The following is a 17315-nucleotide window of genomic DNA, read 5'->3' as shown; positions in this document are numbered from 1 at the left end:
ACCATCTAAAGATTATATTGAGTTAAGATGGACTGAATCGAGAAAGAATAAAGAATGGGTTACAACCCAACCCATTAGTTCTAATCAAGTGGGTCAGTTTGCAGAATTGCCCTTCTTTTGGGGTGGTCTTTAAATTTTGCCCTTCGGCTAAATCTCATGGGTTCCAGGTTCGAATCCTCACACAGTCAAAATTTTAAAAAAAAATCGTAAGGCAGAGTTTAAATTTCGTTATACCCCCATCGGCATACACTTGTGAAGGAATTATCAAAGTTATGCCGGACCCGGCATACTTATGCCGGACCCTGCATACTTATGCCTTATGGGCAGACTTGGCATAAGTATGCCGGGTCCGGCATAACTTTAGTAATTCCTCCACAAGTTTATGCTGGTGGGGGCATACTTTTAATGGGCAAACTTTTATAGTATGCCACATAAGGCGGAATTTTTCCTTATAAGGCAAAGTCTATACCTTAAGAAAAAGTTCTGCCTTATGGAGCATACTTTTGGTTATGCCTTAATTAAAAGTCTGCCCCATAAGGCATAATTCCTCAAGGAAAAGTTTTGCCCCATAAGGCATAACTAAACTATGCCTTGAGGAAAAGTTATGCCCCCTCCGGCATAACTTTAGTTTTTCCTTAAGGACTTTATGCCGGATCCGGCATACACTCCCCCCAGCCCTGCCTTGCGAAATTATTTTTTTATTTTATGCCTGAGCAGGGGTTCGAACCCAGAACCTCAGGTATCCAAGCGAAAGGCAAAATTTAAAGACCACAAATATGAGGGGCAAAATTTAAAGACCACCCCAAAAGAAGGGCAATCCGTGCAAAAAAAAGAATCTAAGTGTATAGAACTTTTATAAAGAATGGGTTACAACCCAACCACTAGTTCTAATCAAGTGTATAGAACTTTTATTACGAGTATATATGACATATCGAACAATAAGACTTTATTTAAAATATTTTGACAAGGTTTTTCGTTGCTCAATTTGAGCTATTTGTTAACACATATCAACTAAATATTTAGATTAATTGGATTGGAAGAGTTAAATTGGGTGAAGTGAATAAATGAGCGGATTAATAAGCCACCCAAACTTGATTTGAGTTGGGTGGATCATGAAAAAGTTTTCCTCTAAAGCTAATCATAACTCTCATTTATCGTACATTTGTTTTTTTCCATGTATCAGAATCGAGTTGTCCGGTACTTGGAGTGATAATCTGTGTGAAAAATATGTATTTTCAAAATTATATTTGGATCACCATTTGGTTTACGTCTAAATTATGCTTGTACTCATCAATCGGTTCGACCTGCTAATTATTTAAGCTACTTGAAGCAGGCACATAATGGATTTGAGACTAGGGGTGAGACTAATAGCACCGATATAATAAATAATCAAAAACGAAAATGAAATATAATAAAGAAAAATACTTAAAAGTAGATGAAAAGCCCCCTTCACATCTTCCCAAAGTATCCCTTGCTTTTGTGGACCTTTCCCACTACATTTTTGCATGTAATATAATTTTTGTTTCGTCCTAGTTTTATCACTTAAAAGTTAAAAGTGTCCTTTTTTGTTTGTTCCAAGTTCCAACACCTGTATTCTTTGATGACATGACACGTGTTTTGAACTTTGTCTTAGCTTCATTCTTATATATATTTTCGACTATGTGTTCTAGTTTTCAATGCAAATTGTCAATTTTGCTAACAGGTAAGATTCTCTAATTTGGGCATTTTCTCGAGTTCCATAAATTGTAGCTGTAACTACGGAACAAGGTATACGATTTTCTAATGGCTATTCTAGAATTATATACTTGTGCCTTTAGCTCTTTTTACCACATTCTGCTTATGCATGCATGTTTTGATTTTTAAATATTTGGTGCCAAATGTTTTGTTTCCTTTTCTATTTGCCTTTGTTCTGAAAGAAGACGAGATAAGTATATTGTAATGTGATGCATGCATTGTGGTAATAGTATTGTCCTTTGTTACATTCATTTTTCATGGCTAAAATGATGCATGCACAACTCTGATAGTGGACATACGTGGTCTTAATTCAATCAGAACGTATAGTTTCTCCCAGAATAGTTCATTTGCTTTTCTGGACGAAAGTTTGTCCTTTTTTTTTTTTTTTTTTTTTTTTAATTTCTTAAAGTTCAGGAATATACTTATCCATCTCAGCCTTATAAATGGGGAAATGTTAGAAATTTTATACAATTCATTTATCCGTTTCAAAAGCATTCGCTACTGGAAACAAAGGGTTTTTCCCATCGACGAATCAGTGGGAAATTTGAGTTATAAAACATGATTTTCCACCTCATTCCCACCGAACCAGCTCACTGGAAAAACGCATGGTGGGAAACAGGTTCCATTGAAACGCTGAGCAACTTTCTAATTTTTTCGTGTGAAAACACTACCATTTTTTTCTTTTCTCACCGATTCAATCAAAATATCTGTGGGAATAGCCACTGAACATTTTATTTTAGTGGGAAATTTCAGTAGGAAAATAGTGATTTTTTAGTAGTGATTATTTGACTGAGAAGAAGCATTTTGAAAAGAACTATTCCTTCATCCTACCAAGTAACATTGTTATCTTATCAGTATTATATCTGTTGATGTTGGTCCGCCAGAAATAATATCACATAGTTATTCGAGTAACTGGATGCAGTTGGAATTGTTCATATATAGCGATATGATATATTCCAAGTCTTCTCCCTTTTTGATGTGGAAGTCATGATTTTCAAGTTTCATAATTTATAAATTACTTAAATTTGTTTTTGATATTAATTAGAAAATTTCTGCTCTGTTCAGCTTTCTCCTAATTTCAATGTTTGGTTAGTACTTTCACACTTTGCTCTCATGTATTTCATGTTTGAAGATCCTTCACTAGGACTTATCAGTAAATTTTCTTGGTGGAATTTTTCTATCTAATGCACCATATATCATTATTCGTGATTTTCTTTTCTCTATTCAAGTTTATGATAGCTCTCTAAGTGTTAGAATGTAACCATGTTTATTAAGACAGTTTGATGTTAAAATTCTTCATCTTTTGATTTTTTTTCTCTCTCTCAAAAGATCTTCATCTTTTGAGTTAGTTTTTGCAGTTTGGTTATGTTGAAGATCCATTTGTTAACATGGTATTAGAACCATGCCAACACACCTATGTTGTGTGATTCTCAATGTTTGGCTCCCTGTTATGTTGGTGTGTTAGGGCATCTCAGTAGGTTGTCAGAGTGACATGTCGTCTCTGAATATCAGATAATAATATGCAACATACAAATGTTGAAGTTGTATATTAATTTTAGTAAGTTAATTCTCATTTTCAAAGAAAATAAAAAATTAGTAAGTTACTTCCTCCTTCAAACTTTAGTTGTTTAATTAATAATCTAGAATGCTAATACTAAGTCATAACTGTGGGAAGTAGGTGTCATAGAGGAGAGTGTAAGTCGAAGTAATGAACCAAACAAAATTCTTTCGTTAGTGATCTCATAGTATCTTTCCTCTTTTATTCGGTTTACTTTCTATTCTTAGGCCCTTCTAATGTCTCAGTTTCCAAATAATTTATCAAGTGTTAATTTCTTTAATTAAAAATAGTGGAATTCCGATGTTCAAATTTCATATATTCTAGTCACCGTGTAATGATCAATAAATTAAATTAAAAAAAAAAAAAAAAAAGACAGAGAGAAAGATGTCACAAACTCCCTCTTGTTCTGATCTATCTTTTGGTAAAGATGATTATTACAATGTATTTAACAACTTAATTTCTATTTCATGGAATGATTACATGCAACTGGAGATTTGTTACAGTATCTCACCAAGCCCTTTTATTATACCCTTCGGCCATCCAGTTTACCAAACATGGTTGAAGTATACACTACCTATACAGCCGAAACATGGTTGAAGTATACAATACCTATACGCTTCGGCTGTATAGGTAGTGTGCAGGTATGTATATTATGTGTATAGGTATGTATATTATATGTATATGTATGTATAGGTATGTATAAACTACACATATACACTGTGTACATATTTTGTAAACTAAATGGCCGAATGGTATTTGGCTGTAATTTTCCCTTTTTACTTCTCCCACTTTGTTTAAGAACTCTGTTTTTCAAGACTCAGTAAACAGTAAATTACCTCCAATTTTCTTCTACAGTTTCTGGTATTTTCTTTCTCATTGGTTTCTGCTTCACTTGAATCTTCATGCATGCCTGTCATGGCCATACTTTGTATACAAACATTGCATATTGATTCAGCTAAGAGTGAATTTTGTTGTATAATTTCTCTTGTTTATATTGCATGCAGTATGCTTTCTTTTAGTCCCATAGTCTTTTTATATTAAAATTCAGTTCCGGAATTTGGAAGCGCTAATGGGAAAGGGTTCAGAGGGAGATAGCGATTGGGTAACCAAGACCCCACTAAGGCTAGAGGCTGAGTCCGACTCTGAATACAGTAAGCACATTATCGTTGCTATTCGTTAATTTGAGGCTTCATGGAAATTCTCAATTTAGAATTAAACATCATCATTTAGAAAACTTCAATTGCATGTTGTTGTATACATGCAAAACACAATTACTGCTCAACTTTATGGTTTCAAATCACATGTATCAAATGCTGAGTTGCAATATCCATTTCTGGAAAATTCTTAAGCAAGTTTTCCCTACACAATGCTTCCGATAACATGCTTAATTAATGAATTCATCATACTTTTAATTGGTTGCAGCATGGTAGTCTCTAAATTCATGCGAGAGAAACTTTTTCTTTCTTTTGGGGTTATATTTGTATCATTGGGTTTCATCTGTTCAATGTATATACTAAGAGTCTTTTTTCCACAGATAATTATTCATTTCGACCGAGGAAACGAAAGGTGATATTCAGCTCGGAAGCAGGTGATTAATCTAATTGCACCTTTGGAAGTTCAATTGCTTCTGTATCGTACGTTGGGATTATTATGCTGAATGAATTTACTAAGAGCATTTTTTGACAGATAAATATTCTCTACGTCCAAGGAAAATAAAGGACAGGTTTAGCTTGGGTGCAGGTAATGAATTCAATTGTGAATTGTCAGTATCCATGTCCTTCATATTTGCTTGATGAACCAAGTCAACTATTAGATTTTATGCTTGATAATTATCTCAACATTGAGCTTGTTCCTCAGATTGACATATATAATCGTTTCTGTGGGAGATTTAGAATTGATGCCACTTCCCAGATAGAATATTACTAAATTATTTTTCAGCAGATGATGAAAAAAACCACAGATTCAAAGGCTTGAAATTTAACAAGACACTGAGGCTGCGAGCTGAAACTAAGAATTATAAGCCAAAAGTACCGCGTGACGATGATCTTCTTAAGACCTTTATCCCTCGGACACCGAAATGTGCGACTGCTGAAAGAGCAAGAGAACTCTCAGGCGAAAGGGAAAAATTGGATGAGCCAAGTGGATGTGGATTTCAACAACCTTGTACGTCTATTGGTAGACATTCTGAGATGGATGGACACAATATTATCGGAGATCAAGAACGTCCTTTACTAAGATCTTGCAAGAAAGCATTGCGTTTTGATGATCCAATTGTTAGAGCTGTTAATAGGCCTGTTTATGAGATCCAAATAGCCGATAATCTCCCATGCAGTCAGACTTTTTCGGAGGATCCAAGCTCATCAAAAAAGTTCAGCCGATGTGTCCAGGCAAAAGTTTTTCCCCACTACTTCACCGTCAATCCTGCAGATGTTTCACTGTCATGTCCTTTCTTTCTAATCCAAAGACTCTCCGTTGCAGGTGTATCATAGAAGACATAACAAGTTCAAAAAAGTTCAACCATTCTTTGAGTGGCATAGCAAGCCTGTCCAGGCAAAAGCTTGCCCCCTATTTCAGCTGTTCTTACGACAAATGTTGTTTCACTCTCGACTTCTCTTTTTCTAACCTAAAGTATGCTACTACTATCCATTGTAGGTGTACCATCGAAGATTTAAGAAGAATCGGAGGCATAGCAAGTGCAAAACAGTTAAGCCATTCTTTCAGGAAAGGCGGAACAAGAAGCGGAAAGCATCGGTTTTAACAGAAGGTAATTAAAAGTGGTTATACAACTACCTTGGATTTATAATATGTCTGACATAACATTTAATAAGCTATTATATATTACCTTTGGTGTAACTTCTTAAAGGTATAAAGGACAGTCCAGGGAAAGATGCGTCAATTCACAAGAAACCAAGGCGTCAAGTACCTAGCAGTGAAGGTGGACCCATAGTGAAACATAGTAAGAATTCTCAAGTCCATCGCAAGAAGCAAGATGCACTAGCTCCAATCAATGAAACACCTAGTGACAAAGACAGAATGATCTTGAGAACCAAAGTAATCCTTGATGAGGAGACAATACGAGAATTGGAATTTCTGATGGAAAAACCGGAACATGAAGGCTGCAAATCTGAAAAGTGTGATGAAAGATGGGAGAAAGAGAGGGAATTGTTCTGCGGACGGGTGATATCATTCATTTCTCGCATGCATCATATCCAAGGTATCAGATTATGATTGTATTTTAATTAAGATTCTATGACTCTTTCCTTCATTAAACTCAGTATCAAACTGTGATCTAATTATTTTCTTGTATGCAATAGCATTTATGTAATTCCACCAATTCAATGTTACAGAAATATCAGAGAAATTTGACAAACTAGCACGCGTACATCAAGTGTAGCCACCAAATTGCTACCAAATAACTCAAGCATTACTGAAAGATCACTCTAGCTGTGCCAAATGCAAGCAGAAAAACTACTGCCAACTGTTTGAAAGTACAGCTTGCACGAATAATTCATCCAGAACATCGTCAAAGCAAAACAATATCTCTCCTAAGATGAAAATACTTTTACTAACTAAGGGCTCATCCTTGAAGTATCAAAATGCCTGTTTATGCATTACATGATATGAACACAAGTTCACGTGTTTCTTAGCAATTTCTCTTAGTGAGAGTCAAATAAGGCTTTGATTGTAATATTTTCTGACTTTTAGTGTTTCCCTATAAATAAAACCTGATAAGAACCAGATAAATGTAGATGTTAAAGAATTGTATCTGCAACTGGAGTATTTCCTTATCAAGATGAGTAAGATGACGTTGAGAAAAGATTTCATTTTATCCTAAAAAGCTTTTGTCTCTTCTTTTCTTTCATCATCATGTAAAGAGAATATGTGAAGTAAGTGTCTTCTTTTACAGGTGATAGACAGTTCTCACAGTGGAAAGGTTCAATTGTAGACTCTGTGGCTGGGGTTTTCCTAACTCAAAATGTGTCGGACAACTTATCAAGGTATTTAACATTGTTTGCGAGGAACTTTGCACAACGGATTCTTAATGTGTTTCTTTTTCTGTGAAAAATGAGCGACAGAATCTGAAAAGTAGTCTCAATTTGTCTATGCTGATGCATCTGCAGCTCTGCTTACATGTCCCTTGCTGCTCAATATCCTTGTTATGAAGTCAGATTTACATCAACATTCCAAAACAATATTGAATGTTCAGATACAGAAAGCAGGGATGGAGTTGACATTTGTCATCCTTCAACCTCTGCTGAAAATGTTACAAAGACAGTACAAGAAAGCGGATTGATGTCAGAGAGAACAACTGAAAATTTATTATCATGTCGATCCCGGAACGGAAATGAAAAGACCAAGCTGGAGAAATCTTCAGAAGGAAGTGCTAACCAGGGGATACACCGAAGAACAAATACGAATGTGGGGAAGAGGGAAAAGGAGGAGATATTAAATGAGCAAGCTGAACCAGTCTTGAGAAGGAAAAATAAAAATGCAGACTTGAAAAGTGAAGCCATTAAATGGGAAAATATGAGGAAGTCATCTGCCTTTGTTAATCGCAAAGAGAGAGGTGCTAACACGGTAGATGCCATAGATTGGCATGCAGTCCGTGCTGCAACAGCGGATGAGATAGCGAAAGCTATCATGCAAAGGGGAATGGACAAAAAGCTTGCACTAAGAATTAAGGTAAATGATGTTTTGCTAAGAATTACTTGGCAATCAGTATTGCAACGTAAGGCTTGGAAACTAACTGCTTACTTTCATGCAGAATTTTATCAATCGTGTGATCCTAGAACAAGGGAATGTGGATCTAGAATGGCTACGTGAAGTTCAACCAGAAAAGGCTAAGTAGTGTCTGCTCCTTCTTTTGTATGAATTTGATAAACTTAGATAGTTGGTGAGATAGGAAACACATAAGTTAACGGAACGGAGATTTGAAAGTGTACTCCAAAAACTTGATGGCAGAAATCTGTTTCTTGCAGGGAGTACTTGCTGAGCATTTATGGTTTGGGAATGAAAAGTGTGGAATGCATAAGATTGCTAAGTCTCCAACACCAAGCCTTCCCAGTAAGTTTAAATTGTAAACGTGTATGAACACCTGTTAATGTGGTCTGAGAGCTTTATCATTAACACCCTTTATTATTTGATTAGGTTGATACAAATGTAGGACGAGTACTCGTGCGATTGGGTTGGGTACCTATTCAACCACTTCCAAGAGGACAAGATATGCATCTTTTGAAAATGTAAGAATTTGGATTTATCAATTGGTGCTGTCAAATTTCAATTTACAAGTTTTTCTCCTTGCTCCTGAAATATCATACGCTAGGTACCCGGATGCGAAAGATGTTCACAAGTACCTCTGGCCACGGTTGTGCACACTCGATCATCTAACACTGTAAGGACCGACTTGAGAAAATCTTACCTTTACACTGAAAGTATATAATCTAAATTTAATAATTGATTATTCTGACAGAACGTTAGTGAAAATCATTCTGTATTCCTTTGTGGTTGCTTGCAGATATGAATTTCATCATCAGCTAATTACCTTTGGAAAGGTTTGTTGTATTAATCTTAAATTGTGGTTTTATATTTTATTTAATATAATAGGAATTTTGGGACTGTAATTTGGTTTCACACAGGTCTTCTGTACAAAATCAAGCCCAAATTGTAATGCATGTCCAATGAAAGCAGAATGTAGACATTTTGCAAGTGCTTTTACAAGGTTTGCTCTTGCTGTATTGCCTTGATTATTAACCATTTATTAGATCTTCCTGCCATTGATTATTTTACTTCCAGACAAATTTAACAACAATTCTTCCTTCTCTTTGGAATCATTGCAATGATCTGTTTCAAAGATGCTATAATTCTCCGTAAACCCAGGATAACACAACCGATTTCCCCCAGATAAACAGAGAGCAAGAGAGACAGGGAAAGATGGCGGTTATTGAAAATACAATTAGAAGTGCATGTCCTCATACTTGTATTTGGTTGCTTAAAATTGGAAATCAAGTCTACAATACAGTAGGGTTGATAGGAATGCAGAAAGAAGTGATTGATATTCGAACACTTTTTAATATTGTTTTGGAACTTTAATAAACTAAAGCATGTTCATATAAATGTGTAGAAATAGTACAATATTCTATTCCTAAGTATGCCTATTGAACATTGATGCAGTGCAAGAGTTCCCCTGACAGGGCCGCGGGAAAAGAGCTCTGCAAATATTGATACTGCTTTAGCACCTGTAGACAGTGCATTCTCTGCAGACAGTTCTTCTGCTCCGGCTCAAGCAAATCATGTTTCTTCTTTTGCCGAAGCCTCAAATTCAGAACATTTAATGGGAGATCACCAGAATGAGCTTATCACCTATCCAGTACTTGAATGTAATGGAGAAACAGACCTCGAAGATTATTGTGCCAGTGACATACCTATGATCACATTTGATCGCGAGGCGTTCAGGGAAAATTTGTTAAGTTACTTAGATGAGCATGATCTCTCGATAAAAGACATTGACCTGTCTAACGCTTTGGTCATTGCCACTCAAGAAGCACCTTTGCCTAAATGGAAGAATATTGGTCGGTTAAGGACGGAGCACCAAGTGTAAGTTTGTAATAAGTTTCATTTATTTTCACCATTTAATTGACATTACTTGGGAAAGCTATATGTGCACATTAAGCATTAATATTGAGCTGAAAAATGGATGTAAGAAATTTTTTCCGTGAGAACGTGGTACTGGAAGAAGTTTCGCGCGATAAAGGGGATGTGTATTCCAGCATTTTATGCAGATAGTGAAGAAAGTGGTTCCAGCATTCTATGCAGATAGTGAAGAAAGTGGTGAAGTGTTTAAATAACAGCTCATTAACATTTTTTTTCTACCGTGTGCAGCTATGAACTTCCAGATTCACACCCGCTGTTAGAAGGGGTAAATTAAGTTACCAACATGAAAGAATGATTTAGGCATATTTTCTGATTTGGTTAAGTTGACTAAAGCTTGTAAATGCAGCTAGATAAACGAGAACAGGAAGACCCTTGCCCATATCTACTTGCTATAAGGACACCAGGTCATTGCTTTCCAAAAAGTTATGATATTGGAGATACTTGAATGGACTAAGTTTTTAGAAAAAAAGTGCACGATAATGTGGTCTATGCATTTAAATCACAGTGAACTCACACTTTTAATTCAAGAACCCTATTGTTAATCGGGCATGGTTTTCTAGTTGGTACAGGAAATGCAGCTTCAGAAGAACCTACAAAAGAGAAGTGCCAATCCTGCAACTCCGGTGAAACACTAAAAAAGGTCGAGAAGTGTGAATACTGCAATTGTGATGAAACCCAAAACAAGGTCGCTCCATTAAATATGGACCCAGGAGGCAATAATCAGACTGTTCAAGGGACACTTCTGGTGAGAAAAAAATTTAGGACGTAATGATCACTCCTAGATTGGGATATCCTCATGGTTGGAAAACTTTTGACATTCTAATTTATTTGCAATGTTTTGGAAGTTATTTATCCTATAAAAACTAACTCGTAAGACCATCTTCAGATTCCGTGTCGAACAGCAAATAGGGGAAGATTTCCACTCAATGGAACATACTTCCAAGTAAATGAGGTGAATTTTACCGTCTATTCTTAATTTCATGATAATATAGTGTCATACTCACTGTGATAAATAGTATACTCTGTCCTGCAACCATTTCCTTGCATGTCACATCTAAGTTGCGTCTTTTGAAGACCAAAGTCTTTAATTAATTTCTTTGAGAAATAATATAGTGCTTTGTGCAGGTTTTTGCAGATGAAGACTCCAGTCGACAGCCAATTGAAGTTCCAAGGGCATGGATATGGAACTTGCGAAGAAAGACCCTATATTGTGGCACCTCCATCAGAGCAATATTTAGAGGTAAGAGACACAATAGCTGTTAAATAGCCTAAAATGCCATAAATTGGAAACTTCAATTAAAAGTTGTCTTATGTGAATTCAGGGATGTCAACAAAAGAAGTACAGAATTGCTTTTGGAGAGGTATGAACTGATTTTTTTCATAATTGCATTGCACCAACTTCCATTCTGATAAAACGTTACCTTTTTCACTGTTCAACATTCTTATGAGAACAAGGGCGGGAATAATGGGTACTTTTCACCAACAAATTTAACTAAAAACAGAAAATGTAGATCCATCGACATGATCTTGTGTGTATAACATGGTAAAGAGGTACACAATAGTTTGTAAGTAAGATCTTAGTTTGCCTGTGTGTAAAATCTATGTTGTGCTTGTTCTGGATTTCGATGGTGGTCTCACCTAAAGAATATTCACAATACGATATTATGCAACTGAACTCACTTTTCATAACTGTTGCAGGATATGTATGTCTGAGAGGATTTAACCCCAAAACACGAAAACCTGGACCTCTTCCCCTTGACCTTCATCGTCCAATAAGCAAGTCAGGAAAATCAAAGGGCGAAGCAAGGCTGTCTTCAGAAGATCAAAGAGAATGAAAATTATGTAAATTTTCTTTCAATTACACCACCTGGATTAAACACTATGCTTTTGTCCAAATTGTTAAAACCTTTTTGCCTGTTTGAGTTGGCTGTCAGTGTTGGAGGCATGTCTAACACAAGAAGGGTTGAAGAAAAGAGGCATTAATCTATGTAGCAGATGCTACTTATGTACAGAAGACATTGAAAGTGAAGATCATTTGTTTGTTCACTTGCAAAGTGGCTAGAGATCTTTGGAATTTGTTCAGTAATATTTTTGGTATAAGCTGGAAATACCAAACCTGTGTGGTCTCTACACTTTTTGAAAGCTAGATGCTTAATTAATCTTTATTCTTGGAGTAAATATTCTGATGTAAATACGTCCTTAGACCTCTTGGATTTTGTAAGCTCCTTAAACTGTTTGGAAGGTGATGATTGGGAGGGACTTTGTTTTTTGTAATTAGCTGCATCCTCTGGATGCTTGTCTTATATGAATCTATTTAACTTGATCAAAAAAAAAAAAAAATGCTTTCATATAAGTGCATATGGGAATGACATTTTGTTTCCTCCCATCATTTATTTTCTCCAGGTAAAGTTACTAGGCAGGTGAATAGAAATATGACCCTTTCAGTAATTCTTCTTTATTTCATTGTTTATTACACATTAAAGTAGAATTTCATCACAAGTCTTAAAATTATTTGGAGATTGTTTTCTTCGATGTTTGTGGAAGACTAGTAAATGAATAAGTGAACCCCCATCAACACAGTTTTAAATAATGTGGTTCCTACTTTGACAGTGACATATAGATGTGATTCTGAATTGAATTGCACACCACCCACCATCAAAGAATTTTTCCTCTTTTAAATTTCAGATGACATAACTTAACTGTATATACAAGAGAACCAAAAGCTACCGGTTCTGTTGAACTCCTAGTTGAAACCTGGAAATAGAGTGGCCTTTAATAGGAGTATTTTATCTTCCAAAAGTGGAACTTTTCACGTGAATTTAATTTGGATTAATCTAATCCCAAAATAGATATCAAATACCGAATGAAAAACAAAAAAGAAAAACTTAACATCATGTTGCTATAATTCATGATTGTAAAATCTCATTCGGGAAACCCAAAGATTATATTGCTTAAATATTATCGTTAACCAAAATCCATCATTACCAGTTTTTCGATAAAATATTAGGATGATAGTCATTAAAGTTGTCAAATAATATTTAAGATTATTTAGTTTATTGTTCTGGATATGAAAAGAATATTATCCTATCATAGGAAATTTTGTTCATAAATAAATAAGTTGTTGACCTTGACCCCACTAATAGAATTCTGGTGCTATGTAATGGCCCTACTAAAGTACAAATACACCAAGATTGAAATTGAATAGGAAATTTGAGAGGGAAGGTTCTGAATTAGGTCCGGAAGTTGTATGATGATTTTTGTATTGTATGAAATTTTGTTGAAATTTTCGTTCTTCTAGAGTACTGTTAATACGCACCATTGACTTAGGGCACGTGCTTTATAAGTAGAAATAGTGAGACAACAATTAATAAAATTCCATCGTTATGGACCTGGCACCAAATTCGCATGACAAATAATTCTCTGTCTTAAATATGTTAAACAAAAAATTGAACTTTTTGCACATTCGAATATGAATCGTCAAACTAATCATCCACGTGATGAAAGGTTAGTCATAGATCACCAAAGCGAAAATACATGCCATAAACTTGGATTCAAATACTCAAATTTAGTCATAGATTACCTTTTGCTCTATTTTTTTTATGTAAAAGATGTTCTTCTCCCATCCTTTATTTCTTTATCTCTGGAATGTAATAAAATCAACCACCTTGGTGGCTTTTAAAAGAAGAAAAACAATCACACTCTTCTTTATTTTTTCTTTAATAATCTAAACAAAAGATGGGAGTAGAGTGTGTTAACTTGGTGAAACTCGATCTATACTTCCATATGAACGAACAAATAAATATTGGCATGCATAAAGCTGTTCAGCTGCAAGCGTAATGTTATATATAGGATATTATAAAAAAAACCTTTCTTGACATTCTTCATGACGATATTCATATCTGCATATATCACAATTACAACAAATGAATCATGAACAATAATTTGGCATAAAAAGTAAAATGATACATGGATTTGGAATCACAAAAAATTATTATTTCTTCCTCCGACTTAACTCGATACATCCCAAAGCATGATAAAAATAGAAAGGGGAACTCGTCTACGTAAGATGCTGGCCAATTCTTGTTCACCAATACATTCAAAAAAATCACATCAAAGTGATGGATATTATATACCAGCTAGTCAAATCTTCTAGGAAGATGAAATATTCAAGTACAATAAAATTATCCAGAAGAAGAAGAACGGTGATCATAATTAACCGAATTTGACCAATTAGAAGCTGCAGCTTGAGGAAAATCACTTCCACTACTCTGACTAGTAGTACCTCCCTGAATATTAACCAATGGAAAATAAGTAGGCCCCTGGATCCTGTGAAACTCATCATCATTCATGAAAATTTGAGTCTGATGATGATGAGTAGTGTGAACTATTGGTTCGTCAATAAAATTGGAACTATATAGAGAAGAAGAAGTGTGAACTATTGGCTTGTCCCTCTGAGGATATTCAATAAAATTGGAATGATACTGAGAAGTGTGAACTATTTGCTCGTCCCCTGGGGAATGTCCAGTAAAATTGGAACTATATAGAGAAGAAGAAGTGTGAACTATTGGCTTGTCCCTCTGAGGATATTCAATAAAATTGGAATGATACTGAGAAGTGTGAACTATTGGCTCGTCCCCTGGGGAATGTCCAGTAAAATTGGAACGATACAGAGAAGAAGTGTGTACTATTGGTTCAGGTGATGAAGAAACTGAGTAAAGGGCATTTGGAGAATCAGATAAATTAGGAGGCTGTTCAATTAATCTGACATTTTCTGGGAAATTGAGTTTTGCTTTGCTGCCTCTGAATTTAAGAGCAGCTTGATCATAAGCTCTAGCAGCTGCTTCAGCCGTGTCGAAAGTTCCAAGCCAAACTCGTGCTGCTTTATATGGATCTCTTATTTCAGCTGCCCATTTTCCCCATGGCCTCTGTCTAACTCCTCTGTATTTTCTTCTTGGTTGATCATTATTATTATTTGATTGATCACTGCTATTATTTTGATGATCATGATTTGTTGAAGTAGTGTATATAAATGTTGCTTCTGTTGTTGGTGTGTTGCTTGTAATTGTCCTAACTCTTGTACCTTCACCACCTATATAACATAATTTCATTTGAAATTTAGAAATTAGTAAGCAAGAAGCGATATGTTTGGCAAATTTTTTATATAAAAATCAGGTCGTCTAAACTATAAGTACAGGTAACTGCTCATAATAATTGAAACTAGTTATTTGTAACTAAAAGTCTGTATCTCAAATTACGAAATACAGAGTTTAAGGATTCATATCGGCCATTATTATATGTGGAAGGACAAAGATTTGGTAAAAATATTAACAGTGTGCAAAATGTATGTATAGGAAGCATGAGAGAAACCAGCTTTTAAAACAATACTATCAGAAAGTGGCCAGTAGATGTATCTTTCATTAGCAAGTTTGTTATGTGTCCATCTACCTAATTACTCATTTATCTTTCATTAATAATGTACAAAAATTAATGTCGTGATTGGTACTTCATGATATGTATTGTCAGTTTCAAGTGCATTTTCTGATGAAAATAATGGAAAGAATCCAAACAAAAAACAAAGGCTGCAGCAATAATTTACTTCTGAATATTGTGATGCAGATATATGCTACAATGTGAATAGATGACATATAGAATACCAAGAAATATAATTCTTCATATATTTGTCATCATCTGTAATTTGTCTGTTGGCATTAAAAATATTTTCCTAGGTAGTTAAGAAGAAAATGACTTTGGAATTTTCTGGTAGGAAACTCTTGCCCCTAACCCGGCGTGAATTTGAATTAACCGGATCAATGAGCTCTGGGACTCGATCCATGTTTCCTACACATTCAGCCTATCGAATTCACGTGTAATTACCTCATTTAAAAGCATGCATAAGCTTGAAACTAGAACCTCTACCCGCTTTTATACCATATTGAATCTAAAAACTTAAGCCGTAAGAGAAAACACACATTTATTCACTTAGTTATGTCTTCGACATGGAAACCACATTAATATAAACTAAGAGAAAATCCAAAAATTGAAGAAGAAAAGAAGGAAATGAAAAAAATACCTGATGATCTCATATCAGAAGCACTTCCATGTAAGAAGTGCTGCACTTGCTCTTCACGTCCTCTTTTTTCTCCCACACCCCAAGAAACCGAAGAAGAACCTGAACCAACATTATTCCGATCAGCTGCACTATTTTCATCAGCCAATAAGACTTGGTGATCTTGACCAGCAACAACATTGGTTAGTGCAGAAACCATGACAGACATTTCCTCTTCCCTATTTATATTCCCCAAAAACATCGTTTCAAACACATTCTCTTCTTGATCATGTCTAGGCCTCCTACTACTACTACTAGATATGAAACTCTCTCGTGAATTGGCCACCTTGTGAATATTACACATGTATATAGTATGAAGGATAAACACAAGAAACAAATGTTTAAATAAGAAGATATTTTGAACAAGGTTGACAAGAACAAAGTAATGTGAGTTTGACCGTTATATATAAAAAAACACACACACACAATTTGGGAAGAAGTCGACAGAAAAGGAACTTTTCTAATGTTTGAAGTAACAAAGAAAAAGAATGTGTCAGCTAGCTCATGAAAGAAACTTCAGCTGCAATATATACAGATCTTTCGTAGTATAATACTTTTCGTTAAGTGGCGTTGTAGTGAAGAAGACAACAAAGCAAAGGCGGCCGGGTTGCTATTTTAATTTTGATAGATACTAGTAATCAAGTGTGAAGTGAAGAAAAATATGGTGTGAAATGAGAACACACAAAAGATATATGGTACTGTGGATACTTTAAGTAAGTTCATATACTTTCAGTTAGAGAGCTGCCGTTTTTGGAACTCTTTTTGGGGGTGAGTTAGAGAGGCCGACATGGAGGACGCGGAAATGGTCTTATCCTTCTTACATATTCTTTCTTTTCTAAATTGTTTATTAGTTTACCCTGTTTCAACTTCATTTAATTAATACTACTCCCTGTTTCAACTTGGTCTAATTTTATTCTACACGCAATTTAAGAATTTTTTGTGAGTTACTTCCCTATTTTAATTTATGCTATAATTTTTTTTAATCAGTTTTGAATGACATATTTTTATATTTAATCGAAACAATAAAAATCTATATTTTATTTTAAATCACAAGTTTCCTTAACTTATTTCTGAATCGAAATAATAAAAATTACGAGGTGGTATTTTGACCACATTTTCCTTAACTTATTTCTAAATTATTTGAATTCTAAATTATCATGACTTATATTACTTTTTATGTAGTTTCTAAATATAAAATTTTTATTTTTATAAACTTAAAAAATCTATGTCAAAGTTATAAAGTTTGATCCTCATACTCCGAAAAGG

The 17315-nt window shown here is 34.8% G+C and overlaps 2 protein-coding genes across 5 annotated transcripts; one reads left to right on the top strand and one right to left on the bottom strand.

Moving 5' to 3' along the window:
- Positions 1-1694: 1694 nt before the first annotated feature.
- Positions 1695-12313, top strand: LOC132614631 (protein ROS1A-like). 4 transcript variants are annotated; one of them, XM_060329124.1, is made up of 24 exons: positions 1696-4443; positions 4827-4880; positions 4979-5032; positions 5234-5679; positions 5771-5842; positions 5945-6056; positions 6156-6506; positions 7200-7290; positions 7414-7975; positions 8058-8137; positions 8272-8356; positions 8441-8532; positions 8616-8684; positions 8808-8844; positions 8929-9011; positions 9464-9886; positions 10172-10208; positions 10290-10347; positions 10513-10688; positions 10830-10895; positions 11069-11183; positions 11266-11304; positions 11642-11785; positions 11878-12313. In XM_060329124.1, the coding sequence occupies exons 1-23, from the start codon at positions 4362-4364 to the stop codon at positions 11776-11778; spliced, it is 3321 nt and encodes a 1106-aa protein (XP_060185107.1). In that variant the 5' UTR covers positions 1696-4361; the 3' UTR covers positions 11779-11785; positions 11878-12313. The 4 variants fall into 4 exon arrangements, 2 of the variants coding, with proteins under 2 accessions (XP_060185107.1, XP_060185106.1); XM_060329123.1 differs by having other exon boundaries at positions 1696-2822; positions 4297-4443; positions 11642-12312; XR_009572370.1 differs by lacking the exons at positions 11266-11304; positions 11642-11785; positions 11878-12313 and having other exon boundaries at positions 1695-4443; positions 10513-10742; positions 11069-11141.
- Positions 12314-13914: 1601 nt separating this feature from the next.
- LOC132615448 (ethylene-responsive transcription factor ABR1-like) lies at positions 13915-16702 on the bottom strand. The gene is made up of 2 exons (XM_060330054.1): positions 16014-16702; positions 13915-15032 (listed from the first exon to the last, which is right to left on the bottom strand). The coding sequence occupies exons 1-2, from the start codon at positions 16351-16353 to the stop codon at positions 14125-14127; spliced, it is 1248 nt and encodes a 415-aa protein (XP_060186037.1). The 5' UTR covers positions 16354-16702; the 3' UTR covers positions 13915-14124.
- Between the last annotated feature and the right edge of the window lie 613 nt (positions 16703-17315).

This window comes from Lycium barbarum, chromosome 10 (assembly GCF_019175385.1).
Source record: "Lycium barbarum isolate Lr01 chromosome 10, ASM1917538v2, whole genome shotgun sequence".
Classification (NCBI taxonomy): Eukaryota; Viridiplantae; Streptophyta; class Magnoliopsida; order Solanales; family Solanaceae; genus Lycium; species Lycium barbarum.
This window is presented reverse-complemented; position numbering and strand designations above follow the sequence as displayed.

Bases quoted from the DNA above. Each gene is read 5' to 3' on its own strand.
- LOC132614631 (XM_060329124.1), top strand. From the start codon at position 4,362: ATGGGAAAGGGTTCAGAGGGAGATAGCGATTGGGTAACCAAGACCCCA. The intron at 8,533-8,615 runs GTAAGAATTTGG...ATCATACGCTAG, and splicing joins GATATGCATCTTTTGAAAAT to GTACCCGGATGCGAAAGATG. The intron at 10,896-11,068 runs GTGAATTTTACC...TGCTTTGTGCAG, and splicing joins CATACTTCCAAGTAAATGAG to GTTTTTGCAGATGAAGACTC.
- LOC132615448 (XM_060330054.1), bottom strand. From the start codon at position 16,353: ATGTGTAATATTCACAAGGTGGCCAATTCACGAGAGAGTTTCATATCT. The intron at 15,033-16,013 runs GTATTTTTTTCA...TATGTTATATAG, and splicing joins TTCTGATATGAGATCATCAG to GTGGTGAAGGTACAAGAGTT.